The 21,436-nt window shown below is 56.6% G+C and overlaps 1 protein-coding gene across 3 annotated transcripts in view; it reads left to right on the top strand.

Moving 5' to 3' along the window:
• KSR2 (kinase suppressor of ras 2) overlaps positions 1-21,436 on the top strand; it is an 86,297-nt gene that overhangs the window by 13,761 nt on the left and 51,100 nt on the right. For all 3 annotated transcript variants that reach the window (XM_066199644.1, XM_066199646.1, XM_066199645.1), the window contains exons 4-5: positions 314-815; positions 14,979-15,160. In XM_066199644.1, the coding sequence (XP_066055741.1) occupies positions 314-815; positions 14,979-15,160 (684 nt within the window). The remainder of the gene's footprint in view (positions 1-313; positions 816-14,978; positions 15,161-21,436) is intronic.

The raw sequence follows: 21,436 nt of genomic DNA on the forward strand, positions 1-21,436 counted from the left end.
TGCCCATGGCCGGGGTGGGATGAGACGATCCCTAAGGTCCCTTCCTACCCCAACAATTCCAAGATTCTGTAACACAGCGCAGCTTCTTGCTGGGACGCAGTGGCAGGAGAGAATCAGCCGTGGAATATGGGTGGGAAGAGACCTTTAGGATCACCTCATCCCGCGGGCAAGGTCTCCTTCCACCAAACCTGCTCCGAGCTCCATCCAACCCTCAAACACTTGCAGGGATGGGATCTTTAACACCCGCAGGGCTGAGCAGGGAATTCCCAGCTGCTGCCCCAACCTCATGGCCGCCTCTCTGTGCTCTCTCCAGGCGGGAGCCTCTCCAAGCAGGACTGGACCATCCAGTGGCCGAGCACGGAGCCGGGCAAGGAGAACAGCCCGGGCTGCCCCGCGGAGCCGGGACCCTGGGGCAGGACGCACGCGAGCCCCAAGGTCCAGCCCAAGTGCGGGCAGCATCACTGCCACGCCGGCTCCGCGCCCCACGGGCCCGTGTACACGCACGTGGACCGCCTGACCGTGGAGGGCCACCCGGGGCTGTGCCCGCCGCTCGAGTCCGGCCACCGCTCGCTGCCGCCGTCCCCCCGGCAGCGCCACGCCGCGCACACCCCCCCGCGCACCCCCAACATCGTCACCACCATGACGCCGCCGGGGACCCCGCCCGTGCGCCGCAGGAACAAACTGAAGCCCCCCGGGACGCCCCCGCCCTCGTCGAGGAAGCTGATCCACCTCATCCCGGGATTCACGGCGCTGCACCGGAGCAAATCCCACGAGTTCCAGCTGGGGCACCGCGTGGATGAGGCGCACACCCCCAAGTAAGTGGTGCTTCCCGGTGCTGGTGGGCGTTGGAGGGGAGAAACCTCACCCCAGCGCCTCGGGAAAAGCGCATCCCTCCCTAAATGTCGGCGTCTTGTTCGGAGGTTTCGTGTGGAAGTTCCTTCCCGCAGCTCCTTGCCGCGGGGATGTCGTGGGATGGTGCCGGTTCTGCTCCCCCGGGGTCTCGTTTTGGGGTGGATGGGGAGCACCCAGGGGGCTCCGGGATCGTTGGCTGACGTGCTGGAATGTGGGATGGGAGGGCTGGATTTTCCAGCTGCTGCACGGGGATGGCCGTGAGAACTGCTGGAGAGAGACGGGAATAATAACCCTCCAGCTGAAAAGTGGGTGTATGGACTTATAAATCCTTATGGAGAGGACGGTTTATGTGCTGGAGACCCCCCGGGACCTTTTCCATCCCTGGCGGTGTCGGGAGCGCGCTCTCCAGGCTCTGCCACATCCCCGCTGCTCCTGCTCTGCGCCTCCGGTGCCGGCAGAGGCTGCTGCTGTGCAGGGAAAGCATTCCCTGGCAGCACCACATTCCCTCTCCATCCCTTCCCTTCCCTTTCGGTGGCCCTGCTCGGAAAACCTTTCTCCTGCCATGGCGCGGGGTGGCAGAGGAGACTGGTGGCCTCTTTGGGACATCACCTCCTCTCTCGAGGGTGTTTTGGGATAGAGCTGCCTCCCAAAACAGGATCTGAGGAAAACCTGCTATTTTCGTCCCAAACTTTGGAGTTCTTGAGGATAAAAAGGCTGTGCCAGAATCCTGGGAAGAGTCCTCTGAGGGCTGTGGAGGAAGCAGGGATGCCCTGGCACAGCTCAGGCTCTCCGGCCTGTCTGTGATGTTTGGGCAGCTCCAGCTGGAACGTGGGAAGGGTTAAATCCCCTGAGGTGCTCCCAGAGCCTGACCTGGAGCTCCCCTTGTTGGGCCAGAGGGAACCAGGGCGGGTTTGGGGGTGGCAGATGTGTCTGGTGGCCTCGGCATCGCGGCGTCCCTTGTCCCCCGGGCTGTGGCAGCCATCACTGCACCCCATGAGGGTGATCATCCACCCCCCTTTTCCCCTGAGCTGGGAATTTTGGTGTCCAAAGGCTTTTAGCTTTTGGGAACAAATCCACTTCAGCTGGAAAATGCCTCCTGGAGGGCCACCCTCCCCCTCGTGCTTAGGCACTGGAAAGAAGTGTTTGCTTTGTTTGTCCCCAGGAGCATCCCCGTGTCCCCAGGGCGCATCCCCGCATTCCCGGGGAGCGGCCTCTCCCTTCTCCTGCTTTTGTCGGCATTCCAGCCTCCGATCCATGCTCTGCCCTCAGCTGGAGAAGATCTCCATGAGGGCAGAGCTTCCCCTGTTCGACCCCCAGGTTGGTCACTGGATGATCTTGAGTTGAAGTCGCCCGGCACCCCTGGGAAGAGAGCACTGGAGACGCTGGGAAAATGGGATACAGTCAGGCAAGGATCAAAGGAATTGAGGTTTGGGCTGGAAGGGGCCCTAAAGCCCATCTCATTCCAAGGGCAGGGACACCTTCCAGCACTCCTGGTCACCCTGACATGGAGCTGGGACACCAGCTTTAGACACCATCAAATCTTCTGGCCGCTGTATCCCCAGTGAGGGGATGGGATGCCTGGAATTCCCTGCAAAGGGAAGGAGCAGGGAAAGGCGTGGGGATGGAAATGTCACAGGAGTGACACAAACACAGTGATGTCCCCTCTGCCTTCATCGCTCTCCACCTTCCTGGCATAGGGTGCCCAGAGCAGCTGTGGCTGCCCCTGGATCCCTGGAATGTCCAAGGAAGGTCGGACAGGGCTTGGAGCAGTCTGGGACAGTGGGAGGTGTCCCTGCCCATGGCAGGGGGTGGCACTGGATGGGCTTTAAGGTCCTTCCCAACCAAACCATTCCACAATTCCTTTGCCTGACACCAGCCAGTTTTCCCAGTGTCTCCAGTGCTCTCTTCCCAGTGGCGCTGGGCAACTCCAGCTCCTGACTGAGGAATTATTCAGGGGAAGAGCCAATATTGACTGGGCCCCGTTGTGCTCCAGGGGCCGCTGCGCCGGGTTGGATCCGGATTCCTGCAAACCTCTTGGAGAAGCAGGGAAGTTCATTTTCTCTAATGGCACTTAATGATTTTGCAGGAGACAACCACTAAATCCTGCCTGCTAATCCCATTAGCGGTTTGGGATTGTAATTAGTGCGTTAAAGAGGCAGCTTTGTCTTTTTCCCCTCTTTTTTTTTTTTTTTTTCCAGCACAGCCTTGCTGGAGTGGGAGCTGTTTATTAGCCTGGATGAGGTGGAAAATGCCCGGCACAGATAAAAAGTGGATTAAAATTGAAATATTTTCAGGCTCTTCTCAGCTAATTGTTATTTTATGGCCGTGGAATTTGAGGACAGGGGGTTTTTTAATGTCACACTTCTGAAGTCGGAGTCCTCTGTGCTTCCTGCGGGAGGGAGCTCAGCCCTGGAGGAGGATTTGGGGCCTTCCCTGATCAACCCCTTCTGGTTTTAGTTGTGCCCCTGGGCTCTTGGGTTGCTTTGGACTGGGGCTTTCTGTTCCCTGTGTCCTGTTCCAGCATGGAAGGAGGGGCTGGACATGGAGAGCTGAGAGTTTGAGGCCGCTCCTGGGATCCCAGGTGCTGGGTGGGATCTCCTGGAGTGATCTGGGGTGGAGATTTCCCCCATCCTGCCTGTTCTCACCAAGGACCCTTCTGAGACCCTCCCAGGAGACAGGTTGGTGTCCCTCAGGCTGATTTATGGAATGGTTTGGGTGGGAAGGGACGTTCAGGACCATCCAGTCCCACCCCTGCCATGGGCAGGGACACCTCCCACTGTCCCAGGCTGCTCCAAACCCCAATGTCCAACCCGGCCTTGGACACTGCCAGGGATCCAGGGGCAGCCACAGCTGCTCTGGGCACCCTGTGCCAGGGCCTGCCCACCCTCCCAGGGAACAATTCCTGCCCAGTATCCCATCCATCCCAGCCCTCTGGCAGTGGGAAGCCATTCCCTGTGTCCTGTCACTTGTCCCAAGTCCCTTTATCTCCTCCCCAGCGGAGGATGGGGTGAAACGGGCTCTGGGGAGCCAGGGGTGACTTTGGCAGAAGGAGAAATCAGTCTCCCCATGAGCTGTGGGTCGGGATTGATGGAATGGAGCCCTCAGGATTTTTCCACCTCAGCACAGACAGAAAATAAAACACCACCATTTATTTGTGACAGCAGAAGCAGCAACCGGGTCCCCTCCAGAGCAAGGCCACCGTGTACTGCTTGATTCCCGATGACAGCTCATAAACTCCTTTGAATGTTGTGTTTTGGATCTTATTCCCAGCCTTTAATCCATCATTTCTGTGTGCCAAGACCTTCTGAGGCACGGGTTAAGTTTTTTTTGCTCTTTGGAGCTCCCAGCCTCCAATTTCCCTTCATGGAGTCTCCAGCTGCTGACCGTAACTCCGAGGTACGGAACATTACTCCTGAAAAGATCCCCTGACTTCCATAAATCCACAGCCCATAAACATCTCAGGAATGGTCCTGAAACGGAAACAAAACATTGAGAGTGGCTGATAATATAATGCCCATTTAATACCTCATGAATTCCACGGGCCATTGGAATCTCTCCTGGATAGTTAATGATTATCCATCAGCCAGGAGCCAGGAAAGAAACAAACTCGGAATGGGAGGTCTTAAAAATCCATTAGTTGGGGAACAGAAGGCCAGCTCAAGTGTTAACCCTTGGAAGGGGTGTCAGTGGACCTCTGGAGGCGGGAGCTGCCCTGGGGTGGATGCTCTCTATCCTTAGGCTCATCCTTTGGCCTGTCCTTTGCCCTCTGACCTCTGCCTAGAGCCACCCATCATCCTTGGACCCATCCTTCGACCTGGCCTTCATCTTTAGACCTGCCCTTGAGACAATCCTTCATCTCTGGATCCCTCATTAGACCTGGCCTTTGTCCTTTGGTCCATCCTTTGTCCTTTGACCTGTACTTAGACCTTTTCTTTGTGCTTAGACTATCCATCATCCTTGGACCCATCCTTAGACCCATCCTTCATCTTTAGACCTGTCCTTGGACTCATCCTGGGATCCCTCATTAGGCCCATCCTTCATCCTTTGGCTCGTACTTGGAATTTTCCTTTGTGCTTAGAACCATTCTTCATTTTTAGACCCATCCTTCGACCCATGCTTTGTCTTTAGACCTGTTCTTGGACCCACCCTTCATCCTGGGGCCCCTCGTTAGACCCGTCCTTTGTCCTTCGGCCCATCCTTAGACAGATCCTTCATCCTTTCACCCAGATCTGGACCCCTCCTTCATCTTTAGGCCTGTCCTTGGACCTTCATCCTTCATACCCCTCATCAGGCCCACCCCTGGCTCCATCCTTCCTCCTTTGACCCACCCTTTGTCCTGTGACCCACCCTTCATCCCTGGACCCCTCATTAGACCCACCCTTCATCTTCTACCCCATCCTTCTTCTCCTGACCCATCTGAACCTATCCTTGGTCTTCAGGCCTGTCCTTTGACCCACCCTTCATCTCTGGACCCCTCCTTAGACCCATCCCCTGACCCACCCTTTGTCCCCTGGCCCTTGCCAAGGGGAGCTGAGCCCAAGCCCTCATCTCCTTCCCAGCTGTGGCTCCTTCTGCCGCGCTGCTGTCTGGCCAGATCCATGAACTCCGTGGCCCTCAAGGAACATCCTCTGGGAAGCAGCTGGAGAGGGTGGATCAGAGCATGACCCAACCTGGCTGAGCGCTGGGGACGTGCTGAGCTCCAGCGTGGAGCAGCTGCTGGACAGGACAGGACATTTTTGTGGCGCACCTAGGTCAGGTTTGGGCTGGGACCAGGCTCTTCCAGCTCAAGGCAGCTGGATTTTGGCTAAATTTCCCATGAATTCTCCTCGTTCTGTGTTATTGCAGTGACATTCCAGCTGTGGGTGTTTTCCTGGTGGTTCAAAGCCTTCTGAGGGTTCGTTTCCTTCCCTTTTGCCCCATTGGCGCTGAGGTGGTTTTTGGGGGGGATTTTTCCAGACTGGGATGAGGATTTCCTGGCTGGGTGAAGCCAGACGTGAAGTTCAGATGTGAACTGGTGATAGAGCACATCCCCATTTTCTTCTTTTCCTTTTTCCCGGTGTTACCTCCAACTTTAACTCTAGACACTTTCTATCCTGGGGGTGTTTTTCTCCATCCCACATTACGAATTCCAGTGACAATGGGATATTCCCTGTGGCACTTGGCCAAGTCTAACACCCAGCTGGGGCCATCAAGGCAGAGAGGTGAAAAACTGAATCCCAGACGTCCAAAAACCCGGAACCAGAGGGCAGAGAGGTGAAAAACTGAATCTCAGACATCCAAAAACCTGGAACCAGAGGGCAGAGCGGTGAAAAACTGAATCTCAGACATCCAAAAACCCAGAACCAGAGGGCAGAGCGGTGAAAAACTGAATCCCAGGCCTCCAAAAACCTGGAACCAGAGGGCAGAGAAGGAAAAAACTGAATCCCAGACATCCAAAAACCCAGAACCAGAGAGCAGAGAGGTGAAAAACTGAATCCCAGACGTCCAAAAACCCAGAACCAGAGGGCAGAGAAGGAAAAAACTGAATCCCAGACCTCCAAAAACCTGGGAGCAGAGGTCTCTGCCACCCCCACCCCAGCGAGCAGCCCGTGCTTAGACTGTGCCTGAGATTGAATCATTTAAGCTGATCCTAAATAGGCCCTGATGGGTCATTAATTCTGCTGCTCTGCAACCTTGATAATAACGATGTTTCCCCTTGTAGCGATTCCCATCCACCTGGTGGATTGATTGTTCGATGTTCCGCACGGGCGGGATTCGGGAGAGCGGCGTCCAGGCGGCTCCTCTGACATTCCCCAGCTTTGGAAAGGCAGGTGGGCTCCTGGCACTGGGGATGAGCAGGAGATGGATGTTTGCAGAGCAGGTGGATGCAGCAGGACGTGGCCAACATGTAGGAATAATCCATATGGAGCATCTTCCCGAGGCACCTGGCTTGTCCCAGCCCCGGGGTGGCAGCAGGAGCAGGGCAGTGCCTGTCCCCTGTGCTGGGGACACCTCCAGGGCTGGGGCAGCTCTGGGACCCTCCTGGCAACAGAGACCTGGAGGGGCTGGAGCGTGTCCAGGGCAGGGAACGGAGCTGGGGAAGGGAATGGAGCCCCAGGAGAGGCTGAGGGAGCTGGGAAAGGGGCTGAGCCTGGAGAAAAGGAGCCTCAGGGGGACCTTGTGGCTCTGCACAACTCCCTGACAGGAGGGGACAGCCGGGGGGGTCAGGCTCTGCTCCCAGGGAACAGGGACAGGAGGAGAGGGAATGGCCTCAGGCTGGGCCAGGGGAGGCTCAGGCTGGATATTGGGAACATTTCTTCATGGAAGGAGCTGTCCAGCCCTGGCACAGCTGCTCAGGGCAGTGCTGGAGTCCCCATCCCTGAGGAGATGTAAAAACTGTGTGGATGTGGCACCTGGGGACATGGGAGGAGTCCATGATTTCAAAGGTCTTTTCCAACCTAAAGGATCCCGTGATTCCATGATCTCCACGCTGTGTTATTTACCCTGAACACAGAGCCCCAGCCTGGAACTTCGGCCAGGGGGAGAGTGTAGAAGTGTGGGAATTTGGAGAGCAAAATTTGGAGAGCAAAACGAGCAGCATCTCTCCCTGTGCTTCCAAATCATCCCCCTGATTAATCTCGCTGCTGTTGCCGGTGAGCCAGGGCCGTGGAGCTGTGCACAGCTCCTGGAATGTGTCCAGCTCCCTCAAAGGATGGTTTGCACACCGTGAGGTGACAGTGATGAGTGGCCCCCGTACCAACCTGGCTCCGTGCTGGAATTATCCCACTGCTCCAGGCTGTGGCGCTCCTTAGGAGTGTCATTAATGTTAATTACGGCCCTGCTATTCCATCCAGAGGCGCTGGAGCTTTACTGTGCTCAAAGGAGAAACTTCTCACCGTGTCCTTTAATGAGGAGTTGAGGCTCCTTTCAAAGCCAGACAGGCGTGAGGATGAATTTAGATAAGGATTTAACATCCTGGGAGAGGTGGCACGGTGTTTCTGGTGCCTGCTGTGCTCCCCCTGCGCTGCCCAGGTGGGACAAGGGGCACGGACAGGGCGGGGGCTGTGGGCAGGGTCCGAGGTGGTGGCCAGGGGAGGGGTTGGCCCTGTTGGTCTTGGCAGAGCCTGAGCTCTTCCCAGCTCTGACTTCCAGCTGGAGCTGTGCAGGGAAATCAGGGAGCAGCTCCCCTGTTCACGTCTCTGCAGTTCAAGGGGTTGGTGGGAGCTCCTCCCCAGCCTCCTGCCATCCCACCCCTCGCCCCCTGGGGTGGCCCGAGCAGGTGATGGACTGGCCGAGTGCTCCAGGGGATGCCTTGGCAATAATGGGCTGAAAACCAAAAGCAGGGAGTGCTCCTCAGAGTCCAGAGGAGGACACGGAGATGCTGCCAGGGCTGGAGCCCCTCTGCTCTGGAGCCAGGCTGGGAGAGCTGGGGGTGCTCACCTGGAGAACAGAAGACTCCAGGGAGAGCTCAGAGCCCCTTCCAGGGCCTAAAGGGGCTCCAGGAGAGCTGGAGAGGGACTGGGGACAAGGGCTGGAGGGACAGGACACAGGGAATGGCTTCCCACTGCCAGAGGGCAGGGCTGGATGGGATATTGGGCAGGAATTGTTCCCTGGGAGGGTGGGCAGGCCCTGGCACAGGGTGCCCAGAGCAGCTGTGGCTGCCCCTGGATCCCTGGCAATGTCCAAGGCCAGGCTGGACACTGGGGCTTGGAGCAGCCTGGGACAGTGGAAGGTGAACCTTCCACCTGGAATGGGATGAGCTTTAAGGTCCATCCTTCCATCCCAACCCATTCCATGATTGCCCACTTTGGTGGTGGATCTGCCCCACCTGGCTGAGCTTGTCTGGGGATGGGGAAACCCCCTCAGGGTGCCCCAGGGGCTGAATCCCTGTGGAAGCTTCTCCACCTGAAGGAGACTCAGCCCCAGCAGCCCTGGCTGGCCCCGGCTCACCCTCCCTGCCCTGGTGTGGCCCTCAACAAAACGTAACGGTGGCAACCAAGAAAACAGAAGGGGCTTAATGAGAAACAGCCCCGGCTCCAGGATCCTGGCAATTACCTCTTCCAGCTCCTTCCCGCCCGTGTCTGCTCCCAGTGCTGCTCCTGCAGCCCCCTCTGGAATCCCAGGAGGAGGAGCAGGGGGGGGGAAACCTGTTTGGCTCCAACTCCCTTCAATGAATTTCCCAGCTTTCTAATTTGCAGCTGTAATAAAAGTTCCACTTTGTGCTCGGAAAAGAGAATAATAGATCAGTCAGGCTCGAGCCTGGAAATTCAGGCATCCAGGGAAGTGGGGACAGGCACTTGGATAAATATTTAACTGCCAAGGCTTTGATATGAAGGAGCTGCTTTTCCTCTGGCCAGGGGAGGGGGGTTTGTTGCCTCTTTATGGGAATGAGGAGGATAAATGGAACATCTGGTGGATATTCTGTGTTTGTTTCTGTACATCAACCCCAGCACTGGGTGGAACTTGTTCGGGTTTGGTGGAGATTGAAGGAGTTTCAGCTCTTCAGGCAGGTTCAAAAAATCCACTGCCTTGAATCCTGAAAATCCTTAAGAAGCTGGTGCCATCCTTGCTGTACAGGGATTTGGGATGTGGGATGGCACTGGGCACAGGAGCTGAGTGTTTATCCCGGTGTCAGATGTGACCTGGTGCCTCCTTTCCTGGCTGAGACAGCTCCAGCTGTGCTGGTTTTGATCCCGACTCCCCAAGACTGTTGGGGAATGCTCAAGGTCCTCAGCCAGGATGGATTTTTTTATGGTTTATTTGAGAATCCCTGAAGAAAAAGGTCGGATTTTGCCACCTGTGTGCCAGTATGGGAACAGGGAGGGAGAAGTGGCAGAAGTTCTGAAGAGGGGCTTTGGCAAAGGCAAGGAGTGTCAGGACACAGGGAATGGCTTCCCACTGCCAGAGGGCAGGGCTGGATGGGAGATTGGGCAGGAATTGTTCCCTGGGAGGGTGGGCAGGCCCTGGCACAGGGTGCCCAGAGCAGCTGTGGCTGCCCCTGGATCTCTGGCAGTGTCCAAGGCCGGGCTGGAGCACTCTGGGACAGTGGGAGACTTTCCTGCCCATGGCAGGGTTGGGATAAAATGGTCTTCATGCTCCTTTCCAACCAAATCGTTCCTGCATGAAAGAATTCCCGGGTGAATCTGAGGGGTTTCTTCCTTTCTCTGCCATTCCAAGGGATGCTGCTGGATGGGGGCAGCGCTTCACCTGCTCCTTGCTCTGATTTAATCGGGAATATTGTGCAATTAAACCACTCCACAAGCCATAAATCTTCGGGGCAGAATCCTGGCCAGGGCCACGCACTCCGGGCCCGGCAGCAGCGATCTTTAATCCTTTGCAGCTGAAAAACCGATCAGAGGATTTTTATTTATTTCTTTTTCTCCCACTCTATTTCCCTTCCTTTAAGAGCAACGCTTGTGTGGAAATTGGTGTGTGCTGGCGAGGAGCAAAGTGGTGAATAAAACATCACCTGGCTCCAGTGGCTGCAGGGGCAGCTCCTGCCTGGTGGTTAAATTTTAAATTAAACCCGTTTTAATTTTTTTAATGGACTTGACAACAAATGCCCGCAGAGCAGGTTGTTACTTACTCAATTTCCAGGGTTTTTTAAGAGCTGGGAATGGAGGATTAGCACTGCCATGGGCTGGGGAATGGTTGAGGTGTCCCCTTTGGGATGCTTTTAGGGATGAGCCATATTCCAGGAGCATCACAGCCCTGTGAACGTTGGATTTTTGCTGCCTGTAACACACGGATCCCACTGTGCCCATCCTCACATCCCAGCTTCTCCCAGCACATCCCGCTCTTCCAGCCACCAAACCACCCCGGGACATCCCAGCAGGGCAAAACCGCGTCCTCCCCGGGCGCCTTTCTGTGGAAACCCTACAACACCCACACCCTCCCCGCACGGCTGTCAGTGCCTCCTGAAAGGAGTGACGGGCCCTTTGTCCCGGTGTCTGCTCCTGTTTTTCAGCGCCTGTTGAAACCCTGTGTTTGTTTTCCCCCCAAGCCGGTGACGAGCGTTTGACTGATCCCACCGAGCAGGCGGGGATGAGCCATTCAGGCGGGATTGACACCTAAAGGGATTTGCATTAAACGCTTCAAACTCGCTCCGCTTTTTCTTCTCTTTTTTCCTTTTTAATTTTCTTTTTTTTTTTTTCCTTTTTTTTTTTTTTTTTTAATAATCCGTCATTATATTTTTAGCAAATTCCTGCATGAAATTACGGCCCTGATGGTTGGCATTCACCTGTTTAAGGAATCGCTCCCGGCGAGTGGTGTTGATTTTTCCCGACCATCCCGAGGCTGGAATTAGACCCGATGCTCCACGAACTCTGCCCTGGGGGGGGGTTGGTTTGGGCTCTCCCCAGCAAGGGATACGCGGGATAAAGGAGGAAAATGGGGAATTCTGCAGAGGGAATGATGAGAGGTGAAGGAGAGGAGGATGCTGGGGGCGCTGCCGCGGGCTCACCATGTGCCAAGGGCTGGGATGCGGGATTTTGGGAAAGGTTTGGGAAGCCAAGGGCTGCGTGGAGCAGGGGCTGATCCCGATGTGCTGCTGGGGAGCCTGGGACCTGCAGCGAGGGGTAGAAACCCGGGAATACACGGCTTCGGAGCCTCCTGGAGCAGGGATGAGGATGGGACAACTATGGAGAGTGGCAGAAAAAAAAAGAAAAAAAAAAAAGAAAAAAAAAAAAAGAGGTGGGGATGAGTCCTGATTTCGGGATCTGCTCCAAATCTGGTAGGAAAGGAGTTCTTATCCCCGTGCCGGCATTTTTCTGCTATCCCTGGAAGGTCCTGTGGACTTCCCCCCAGATTTTTGGGGGGCTCCAATCCTCTAGGTGTGGCTCTCTCTGCCCCCTCAAAACCCTTAGGAGCCAAAATAAGAAATATTTACTCCATAACCAGCTCCCCACTCTCTCCTCGCCTGGGAATTGTCCAGCTGTGACTGCGGGGAAATAATCCTTCCCGGGGGCTGGGAGGGATCAGCGCCATCCAAATCCACCTGAACGGCCCCTCCGGCTCTCCCTGGGCTTCCCTGGCTGCTCCTTCAGCGCCGCTCAATAATCCCAGCGGTGGTTTGGTGGGAGCTTTTCCAGCTCCCGGGAAGGGCTGGAATGCCGCTTAATGGGGCAACCCCGCCCCGAGCAGCCAAGTGAGACCCGGCTTCATCTTCTGCTGCACTTGGCTCATTCCTCCTGGGATTTATCCAGCCGACATTCCCAGCGATGAGGGAATCCTGCTGTCCTTTCCCGAAGCAGTTGGGCCTTATTCCTATGGAAAATTGAAATCAGGCTGATGTTTTCCTTTGGGGGTTTTGTTTTGTTTTTTTGGTTTGGCTTGGCTTGGCTTGGCTTGGTTTGGGTTTTTTTATCCCCTTTTTTGCCTCTGCTGTCCTTGAGGAATTGGGAGCCTGGCACAGGGAATGGGGTTCCTCCTGCCCAGTTGGGATGGGGGATTTAGGCTGGGAAGACCAGCATGCATTTCCAGCACGTTTTTCCCTACTTTGCAGAAACGAGGGAAGATGGAGATGTTTGTCTTGGACACTGCCAGGGATCCAGGGGCAGCCACTGCTGCTCTGGGCACCCTGTGCCAGGGCCTGCCACCCTCCCGGGGAACAATTCCTGCCCAATATCCCATCTAACTCTCTCCTCTTTTAGCTTAAAACCGTTTCTCTTTGTCCTGTTGCTGTCTGTGGAATCATGGAGTGGTTTGTGTTGGGAAGGACCTTGAAGATCATCTCATGTGAGAGAATGGATGGAGGGATGATGGATGATGGAGGGATGGAGGGATGGATGGATGGATGGATGGAGGGATGGATGGAGGGATGATGGATGGATGGAGGGATGGATGGAGGGATGGATGATGGAGGGATGGATGGAGGGATGGAGGGATGGATGGATGGATGATGGATGGAGGGATGATGGATGGATGACCCCTCATGGCAGCAAGCCCTTTATGAGGTGCCCATGACTGTCCTCACCCTCCAGCCCTGCCCCAAGGATGATTTTTCACCCTTTTTCCCCCTAGAAGCCCCAGACAGGCTCGGTTTTCTCCATGTCCCTCAGGCACTCCTTGTCCCCACACCAGGGGTCAGGACCCCCTGTCCCTGTGAGTCCCCTGTGCCGGGGGGTTTTCCACGGGTGAGGATGCTCCTGTTCCTCTCCAGGCTTCGGTTCTTGCTCCCCTTCCCTCAGGACAGAGATCAGGGCCATGAGCAAACAGGCAGCCAGCCCAGTCACCCAGTGTGGATCCTGGTGTTTATTATTCTTTATTATTTTTTCTTCTCCTGAAGAAACAGAGAGAGGAAAAAAAAAATCTCTCTCTGTCCAAAATCACTCATCCTTCCTAATAATGAGAGCTGTCAGCAGCCCTGCTTGGCGAGGAAATGATGCTCGCAGTAAATATTTGGTCTGGAACTGATTTATGGGTGGAAAAAAACGAGATTAGTGCTTAATCACTGCCTTTCAGGAAGGGCTTTGGGCTGGGGTTGAGCTCAGGGGAGCTGGGGCCATGCCAGGGGAGCAGCACTGGGATTTTTGGTTGGGTTAGGATTGAACAGCAGCAGTGGAGGGCATGGACTGGATTTGAGGCCACCAGGCAGGGCTGGATGGGATATTGGGCAGGAATTGTTCCCTGGGAGGGTGGGCAGGCCCTGGCACAGGGTGCCCAGAGCAGCTGTGGCTGCCCCTGGATCCCTGGCAGTGTCCAAGGCCAGGCTGGACATTGGGGCTTGGAGCAGCCTGGGACAGTGGGAGGTGTCCCTGCCCGTGTCCATTCATGAGCTCTGATGACCCTTCCCACCTAACCCATTCCATGACTCCATGACCATCAGCTGTGGGGCTGACCCCAAGCAGTTCCAGGCCAGGAGAGCTGGACCAGCCTGGAATCATCCGCCCCATCGCAGCGCACCCAAAGAGGTCCTTGCAGCCACCCTAAACACAGCAGCAGCTTTCCTGTGTGAGGAAATAATTAACTTATTAGAGGATGGTTTAATTTTCTTCATTAAAGAGGCAATTTCCTATCGCCTGGCAGGGCCAGATGCCCCCAGGCACAGCTGGGAGTGGTGGGAGATGCTCAGCTCCTGAACTCCAACAATTCCTTCCCAATATCCCATCCATCCCTGCCCTCTGGCAGTGGGAAGCCATTCCCTGTGTCCTGTCCCTCCAGCCCTTGTCCCCAGTCCCTCTCCAGCTCTCCTGGAGCCCCTTTAGGCCCTGGCAGGGACTCTGAGCTCTCCCTGGAGCCTTCTGTTCTCCAGGTGAGCACCCCCAGCTCTCCCAGCCTGGCTCCAGAGCAGAGGGGCTCCAGCCCTGGGAGCATCTCTGTGTCCTCCTCTGGACTCTCTCCAGCAGCTCCAGGTGCCTGGGACACAGGGTTGGATGCAGTGTTCCAGTTGGATGGCAGGATTATGGGTGGAGTTCCGGGAGCCCTTTATCACCAGGAGCTGTTGCACTGCCAGGATGTTCCCAAAGGATTTCTGTCCCAAATGCTCCAGGTCCCCAGAGGGCTGAGCTGCCTTTCCCAGGGCTGTCTCCCTCCTCCTTGCTCCATGGTGGCCGGAGTGGGAGCAGCTCTGCAGTGCCAGGATCCTGCATCCCAAATCCCTCCGGTCTGCTGCAGCTTTGGGATCATCTGAGCCAACAGAATGATGGCTGGGACTTGTCCCAGTGTGGAAAAATGGGCTGAGGAGGGAGAGGCAGCGAATCCTCCCCCCCGCTCTGCCGAGTTTCATTTCTGAGGAATTCCTCCTGGGTTTTTGGGTTGTCCATAGCACAGTCCTGTGCCTTGACCAACTGATTCCTGGGAATCTGTTGGGGTCCCTCTCATTCTCCACTGCAGCCCACCCTTGCTCGGGCCCCACATTTGATGTAGTGACATTAAATGTGATCATTTAGGGGACCTGACGAGGCCAGCAAGGCTCACAAGCTTTTGGAACAAATGATTTTTCTCACCCTGTTCCCAAGAGGAAAAGCTCTGGAATGTTCCTTAATGAAAATTGCCTTTGTTTGATGACGGGGAGGGATTGGGAATTCTCACAGGGAAGCGGGATTAATGATCAGACAGGAGATGCAGCAACACCCCCATCCCACGGGTGCCCATCCCCAACTCCCTTCCCTTCACTCTTCCCTCCTTTTCCCTTTCTTCCCTGCCAGAGTCAAGAAGAAGAACAAGCCCCTGAACCTCAAGATCCACAACAGCGTGGGGAGCTGCGAGAACATCCCGGCCCAGCGCTCCCCTCTCCTCTCCGAGCGCTCCCTGCGCTCCTTCTTCGTGGGGTACCCGCCCTTCCTGCCCTCCACCCCGCCCGTCCACACCGACACCACCTTCTCAGCAAGTAAGTCCCCGTGGGCCCCTCGGATCCCTCTCCAGGGGGTGGGAGATGCCGAGCAGAGGGTGGGACTGGGGAGTTTTGGAGTCAGTGGTTTGGAGGACGTTGGTTGAGCGTTGTGGAATGAGCGCAGCCCTTGTGGAGCTGCCTCATGCTGGTGTTTAGAGATCTGTGGGTGCTTCTGGGCAAAGGTAACCACAAAAGCTTGATTATTTCTGGTTTTCGGGAAAGCCACGAGGTTTCCGTGATGTCTGGGTTGGTGGCACTGCCTGGATGTCACCTAAAAGTGACTTTTCTGAGCGTTGCTTTGTAAACCCAGCTGTGGTTTCACTGCTGTGTTTAAACCTCTCCTGCTCGCTGGATTTGGAGCTGATGTGGAGTTTTGGGAAGCCAGTCCTGGTGCAAACCCCGTGGAGCTGATCCCAGCAGCCAGCCCTGGTCCCACCTGACGGGAGTTTGTCCTCTTGCCAGAGGTGCTGGTGCTGGCACTCACTGGGTGGGGTTGGCTCCATGAGCTCACCAAGGTCTGGGAGGAACAGCCTGAGACTCATTTCCTGGTCCCAGACCAGTGCTGGGATTAATTCCACAGGGATTGAAGCTTTTCCAAGCCAGGCGTGGCTCCTGGCCCAAGAAGAACTTCCCTGGAAACAAGTGGCAGCTGCTGGGAGTGATTCCCAGACAAATTGAGGTCCCCTTGCCTCTTGTTCCTCAGCTAAAACTTCCTCCAACTCCACATCCAGTCTGGGTTTCTGTCATCCTCCCTTCCCGGGATTTTTCCCTTGTTTCCTTTCTGGAAATGTCTTCCTGTCTTGTTTTGGGGTGTTCCGCTCATTCCTCCTGCTCAACTCTTGGCTGATGAAGGGTTTGCAGCCAAGTCCCCTTCCCTTCCCTTCCCTTCCCTTCCCTTCCCTTCCCTTCCCTTCCCTTCCCTTCCCTTCCCTTCCCTTCCCTTCCCTTCCCTTCCCTTCCCTTCCCTTCCCTTCCCTTCCCTTCCCTTCCCTTCCCTTCCCTTCCCTTCCCTTCCCTTCCCTTCCCTTCCCTTCCCTTCCCTTCCCTTCCTTTCCCTTCCCTTCCCTTCCCCTGCAGTCTGGGATCACTGAGGACTCCTCCAGCCAATCCTGCTGTCCTTTTCCTCCTCTCCCTCTGGCTTTGGGGGCGGTGGGACCTGGCAGGAGCTGTGCAGGCAGACGATGCTATTCCCAGAGTTATCCAATCCCCGCCCCTGGATTTGCCTGGAGCGAGGGGGATTTTTGCCTTGCTGTTTCCCACATGGAATTGTCTGCGCTCCACTCGCAGCACGACCAACAGAGCAGAAAGCACGGCCCAAACCCCATTCCCAGCCAGCTCCGGGCGTGTCTCCTCGAATTAGTTTCCCTCACGCCTCAGTGTGGGATTACATCCCGTGCTGTGACATCCTGATGGAACGTGGCACCGCCGGAGCGGGATGCGATAGGAAGTGATGGGCTGGCAAGTGACTAACGCTGCTGGAGAGGTGTCTCCTCTCATTTCCCTCTGCCCTCCCCGGCTGCTGGGAATGTTTTCCGGGCTGGATGGGAGCTGGGTTTCCCCAGCTGGTTGATCCCTGCTGGGAGGTTTCGGCATCAGTGGAGCTGTTTGGTCCTTGCAGGATCAACATCCGTGTGGGAGTTACGCCAAGCAGGGCAGACGTTTGTTTGTAGGGAGCAGAATTGTGGAATGATTTGGACTGGAAGGGAGCTTGAAGCTCATCCACTTCCACGGGCAGGGACACCCCCCAGTAGAGCAGGTTGCTCCAAGCCCCGCAGGATTCCCGTTCCCATCCTTGTGGTGGTTCAACAGCTGAGCTCTCCACAATATCCCATCCCTCTGGGCTTTTCTAAAAATCCCTTTTCCCTTTTCCTCCCGTGGGAGCAGCACAGCAGCTCCCAGATGCTCTGGATTGCTGTGGAATTACTTCCCTAAGCACAGAAATACAAAAATTGTTGTTGTTGACAGCTGGAGATGGGTGAGGGGCCCCGACCCTCCCTGGCTGTCTCTCCATGATTTCTTTTCCACAGTCTTGCTGTTCCTGGCAGGAGCACATTCCCATCTGAGTCATCCCTGGCCCAGGTCAGGAGTGGGTTTGGATGCTTCCCTCTGATTTTTAACATCCCTTTGTCCTGCTGGGAATGGATTTTCACAGAGGGCTGGAGGGAGCTGCAGGAGGAGCCTCTTCCTCGGCAGCACAAATCTGGCTGGAGGAATCACAGGATCATGGAATATCCTGAGTTGATCCACAGGGATCATTGATCCAGCCCCTGTCCCTGCCCAGACCACTCAACAATCCCACCCAGGCCATCCCTGGCAGCGCTGTCCAAAGGCTCCTGGAGCTCTGGCAGCCTTGGGGCCGTGCCCATTCCCTGGTGAGCCTGGGCAGTGCCAGCACCCCCTGGGGGAAGAATCTTTCCTGATCTCCACCTAAACCTTCCAACACAGCTCCAGCCATTCCCTTTCCCTGTCCCAGGGAGCAGAGACCCGAGCTGCCCCTCAGAAGGAAGTTGTAGAACCGGTTTAATCTCCAGGGGTGTCCCCTCCCTGCCCAGTCCTGTGTGACAACTCCATCACAGCCACTGTGGTGCTGCTCTGGCCGTGTCCCTGGGGGACTCTCCCGAATCCCAGCCCTGTCTCTTCCTCTCGGCTTTGTGAGCGAGGAATTTGCAGTTTATGGTGTTGGGCATGAGCAGGGTCCCAACCAGGGATGGCCAGGTGACAAGTGCTGAGGTGCCACCAGAGCTCCTTGAGCTGCCCCACCTGCTGAGCTGTGTGTGGAGCAGCCCCTGAAGGGCTGACCTCAGGCAGGTTTGGTGGACAGGGATCCAGGATGATGTCCAGTGGGTCAGGCAGGAGTCCCAGAGCCCTAAATCCAGCTTTTCTGCTGGAAAACACCAGGCTGGACCCAAGGACATGACAGTGGTGCCAAAGGTGACATGGGGAACAGCCAGTGCCCCCTCTCCGTGGCCATCCCATTCCCAGTGCTGCCTTTGTCGGGGGACACTCCCTGGCGATGCCCCAGCCCCAACCACCTCCAGGAGGGGATTCCCAGAGGGAACACCTCCTTTCTTTGGGACCACTGATGGTTCTGTCCTCCCTGAACCACGGCAGGAGCACTCCCCAGCTGTGTTGGCAGCACAGCTGGCAGCTCCCTGCAGCCACATCTGGCCACAGCTGGCAGCCCAGAGGGTTTCCCACCCCGGCAGCAGAGTTGGAGGGCACAGCTTTGTCTGGATAAGCCTAATTGAGGCTTATCCAGAATTCCCTGCAAGGCTGGGAATTGGTGGGGAAAATCCCGATGTGAGACGTTAAGCCAGCTGAACGTGACATTTGAGCTGGATAAATGGGATTGTCACGCTGGAAGGTGGAACTGCCCAGATTAGAAAGGGACTCTTTCCTTACTGGAGGGATGCTCCAGGAGCAGCTCCTGCTTTGGATGAGCCCCTCTGCTCTGGCTTAGGTTTGGTTTCATCCTGCTGGATCCATCCTGGATCATCCTTCCGCCCACTGGACCTGGCTGTGACCCACAGGGTTGGAAGGGACCTTGAAGACCATCCCTTTCCAACCCCCTGCATGGACAGGGACACTTCCCACCCGGATCAAATTCCATGTGGAATGTTTGCCACGTGCACTAACGGAGGGAGTCAGTCACTGCCTTTGTAGCTTGAATTCTGCATGGCTTTATGCCCTGGGGAGGGAAGGCTCTGGGATCTCTCCCATCCTATTCTGGCCTAAAAACAGCAGGAGCAAGGCCTGAGGTGTCCCACGAAGGGACTTTGGTGCAGAGCATCTCCCTGGGGTGCTTGGCTCCCAGCTGGGACAGTGAGGGAGATAAACCCAGGATGGTGGGGAGACACTGGGACAGTGTCCCTGGGACTGCCACAGGCTGAGACATTGGGACTCTGTCACTGGAGCTGGCACAGGGTGTCCAGAGCAGCTGTGGCTGCCCCTGGATCCCTGGCAGTGTCCAAGGCCAGGCTGAACAGGGCTTGGAGCAGCCTGGGACAGTGGGAGGTGTCCCTGCCCGTGGCAGGGGGTGGAACAAGATCACCTTCAAGATTCTTTCCCATCCAAACCATTCCACGGATGTTATCATTTGTCTCTGGAGTGGGATTTTTGCCTGCTGGTAGAGATATTCCTGATCCTGGATCTCTTTTGCTGTTGAACTCTTCTGGGAAGAAGCTCCACCCTGGAGTCTCCCCTCAATCTCTCCATGGGCCTCACCAACCTCGGGAGCGTTTTGGTGACAGCCTGGGATGTCAGCAAAGTCTCCTGGCCATTTCTTGGCTTTGCAGTGACTCGTCCCAGGATTCTCACCAGTCCACTTCCATCGATTTTATCCGTGCCATTCATAACATGGATCTCTGTTTGCTGTAGCAGCAGAAGGAGCGTTTGTTGGTCAGGCTGTCTCCGTGATGGATAATGTGCTCCCACCAGCTCCCTGCCATCCAGGCAGGGCCAGGGGATGAGGAGGGGGCAGTAGCGACAAAACACCGTCCCCAGTCCCCATCCACGTGGTTCGGCACTGCTGCCACCCCTGGAAGATGCTCCAGGTGTTCTTGGTGAGGGTTTGGGGCTCCCGGAGGGCATCACCGCCCACCCCAGGAGGGTGGAACCCCAAAAATAATGAACTAGGGAAGCTCCAGGTGCTTTTCTCCATGCGGGACACGCCCAGGCATCGCAGCTGGGAAGCAGCCGGAATTCACCGGGATGGCAGCGGGGGCAGCTAGGGCGTCACAGCCACGGCAGCGCCGCCGTCCCCGTCACCTCCGAGGCGCGCGGGTGCCACTCAGGAGCGGCGCCGGCTGTCACAGCTGCCTGTCACCCCCGGGGAGCGGGCTGGCAGCGCTCCTCTGCCGTGTCGCCTGTCAGGGACACGCCGGAGGTGGCTGTCACCCTTGGCCCGGCTGGTTTCCCCCTTTCCCGGCTCTCCTCCTGGCACAGCTGATCCCATCAAGCGCGGCTGTTGATTTTGGGATGAGCTGTGCCGCGCGGAGCAGGAGCCCTGACCTTTGCCGGAGCGGCGAAGGAAAACGCGGAGGTGTTGGGAGGAGGGTGGCATTCCTTGGCACCGTGGCTGTGCGGCCACCGGGCACTGCCACGACACCGGGAAGCGGGGTTTGGCTTTCGGGAACCCCTCGGGAGACAGGAATGCCGTGGGTGACGGGGAGAAGCCTCCGTGGGGGTGCCCAGTGGGTGCCACCCTGCGAAATTCCACTTGTGCCCAGTGAAATGTCAGCTCGGAGAGGGAGAGGGAGCAGGGGGGCATTATGGCCGGGAGAGTTCGGATTTTCGAGGCAGGCCGGAGGTCGCCGGTGGTGAAGGTTTAGGTAATGACTGGCACGGGGGCAGCGGAGGTCGGGAGACATCAAGAGCAGCTCCAGGGCGCGGGAGGTAACAAGGAAAGCTGGAGGGAGCGGGAGAGGGAGAGGATGGGGGACAGGCAGCCGCTGTCACGCTTCAAAGCTTGCAAGGATCAGCGGGTCCCGCTGCCACTTCTCCATCACAGGGCCCCCACGACAAAGCCTGACCTTCCCACCTTGAAACAAGACGCGCCCGTGGGTTTTTTCCGCCCTGTAATTAACGCTAATTGTGGCAATTTGGGGGGGTTCTCGATGAGAATATTCCTTCCGTGCTGGGGGCGAGGCCGCTGCATCTCCACCCTCCCCCCGGGCATCCCCCCGAGTTAACGCTGCCAGCGACAGCTTTTCCTCCGGGTAGGAACCCGGGTAAGGGGGAGGGTCCTCAATTAACTCCAGAGCCCCCAAGCCCTCGGGGCTGATCCCCGGTGCCTCTCCCTGCCCTCCTGCCCCGCTCCGCTGCTTTTCCCTCCCGCCAACAGCGGCTCTATTGTTAAACGCCGCGATCCTACGTGGCTCGCTGCCGCTAATGAAGGTAATTAGCTGTGAGTCACGTCGGGCTCATTTATGTTACGAGGTCAAAATCCCCGCTACACTTCAGTACATCTTTGCAGCGAGCGCATTTAGAAAGTAATTAAAAGGCTCAGCAGCCGCCGGTGCCTCCATCCCCTCTCCCCCTCGCCGGGCTGGCAGGATTTAATTGAGGCCAGCCGAAAGTTAGTGGGAATAAATTGTGGCTGATAACGTGGAGGTTGTAATTTAATTCCGGGAGAGGAGCTGCTCTAGCTCGGGTGTTTGGTTCTTCGGGGAGCGGCGTTGGAGGGGGAGATGATGAAAACTCAGCTCTGGAGTGGGGTTTGGTGAGGGGGGAATGACGCTCAGGGAGGCACCGGGCTGTGCATGGAGGGGGTCA

Source organism: Chamaea fasciata, unplaced genomic scaffold (genome assembly GCF_029207755.1).
Source record: "Chamaea fasciata isolate MVZ Bird 193981 ecotype frontalis unplaced genomic scaffold, bChaFas1.0.hap1 SCAF_18, whole genome shotgun sequence".
NCBI classification, from domain to species: domain Eukaryota; kingdom Metazoa; phylum Chordata; class Aves; order Passeriformes; family Sylviidae; genus Chamaea; species Chamaea fasciata.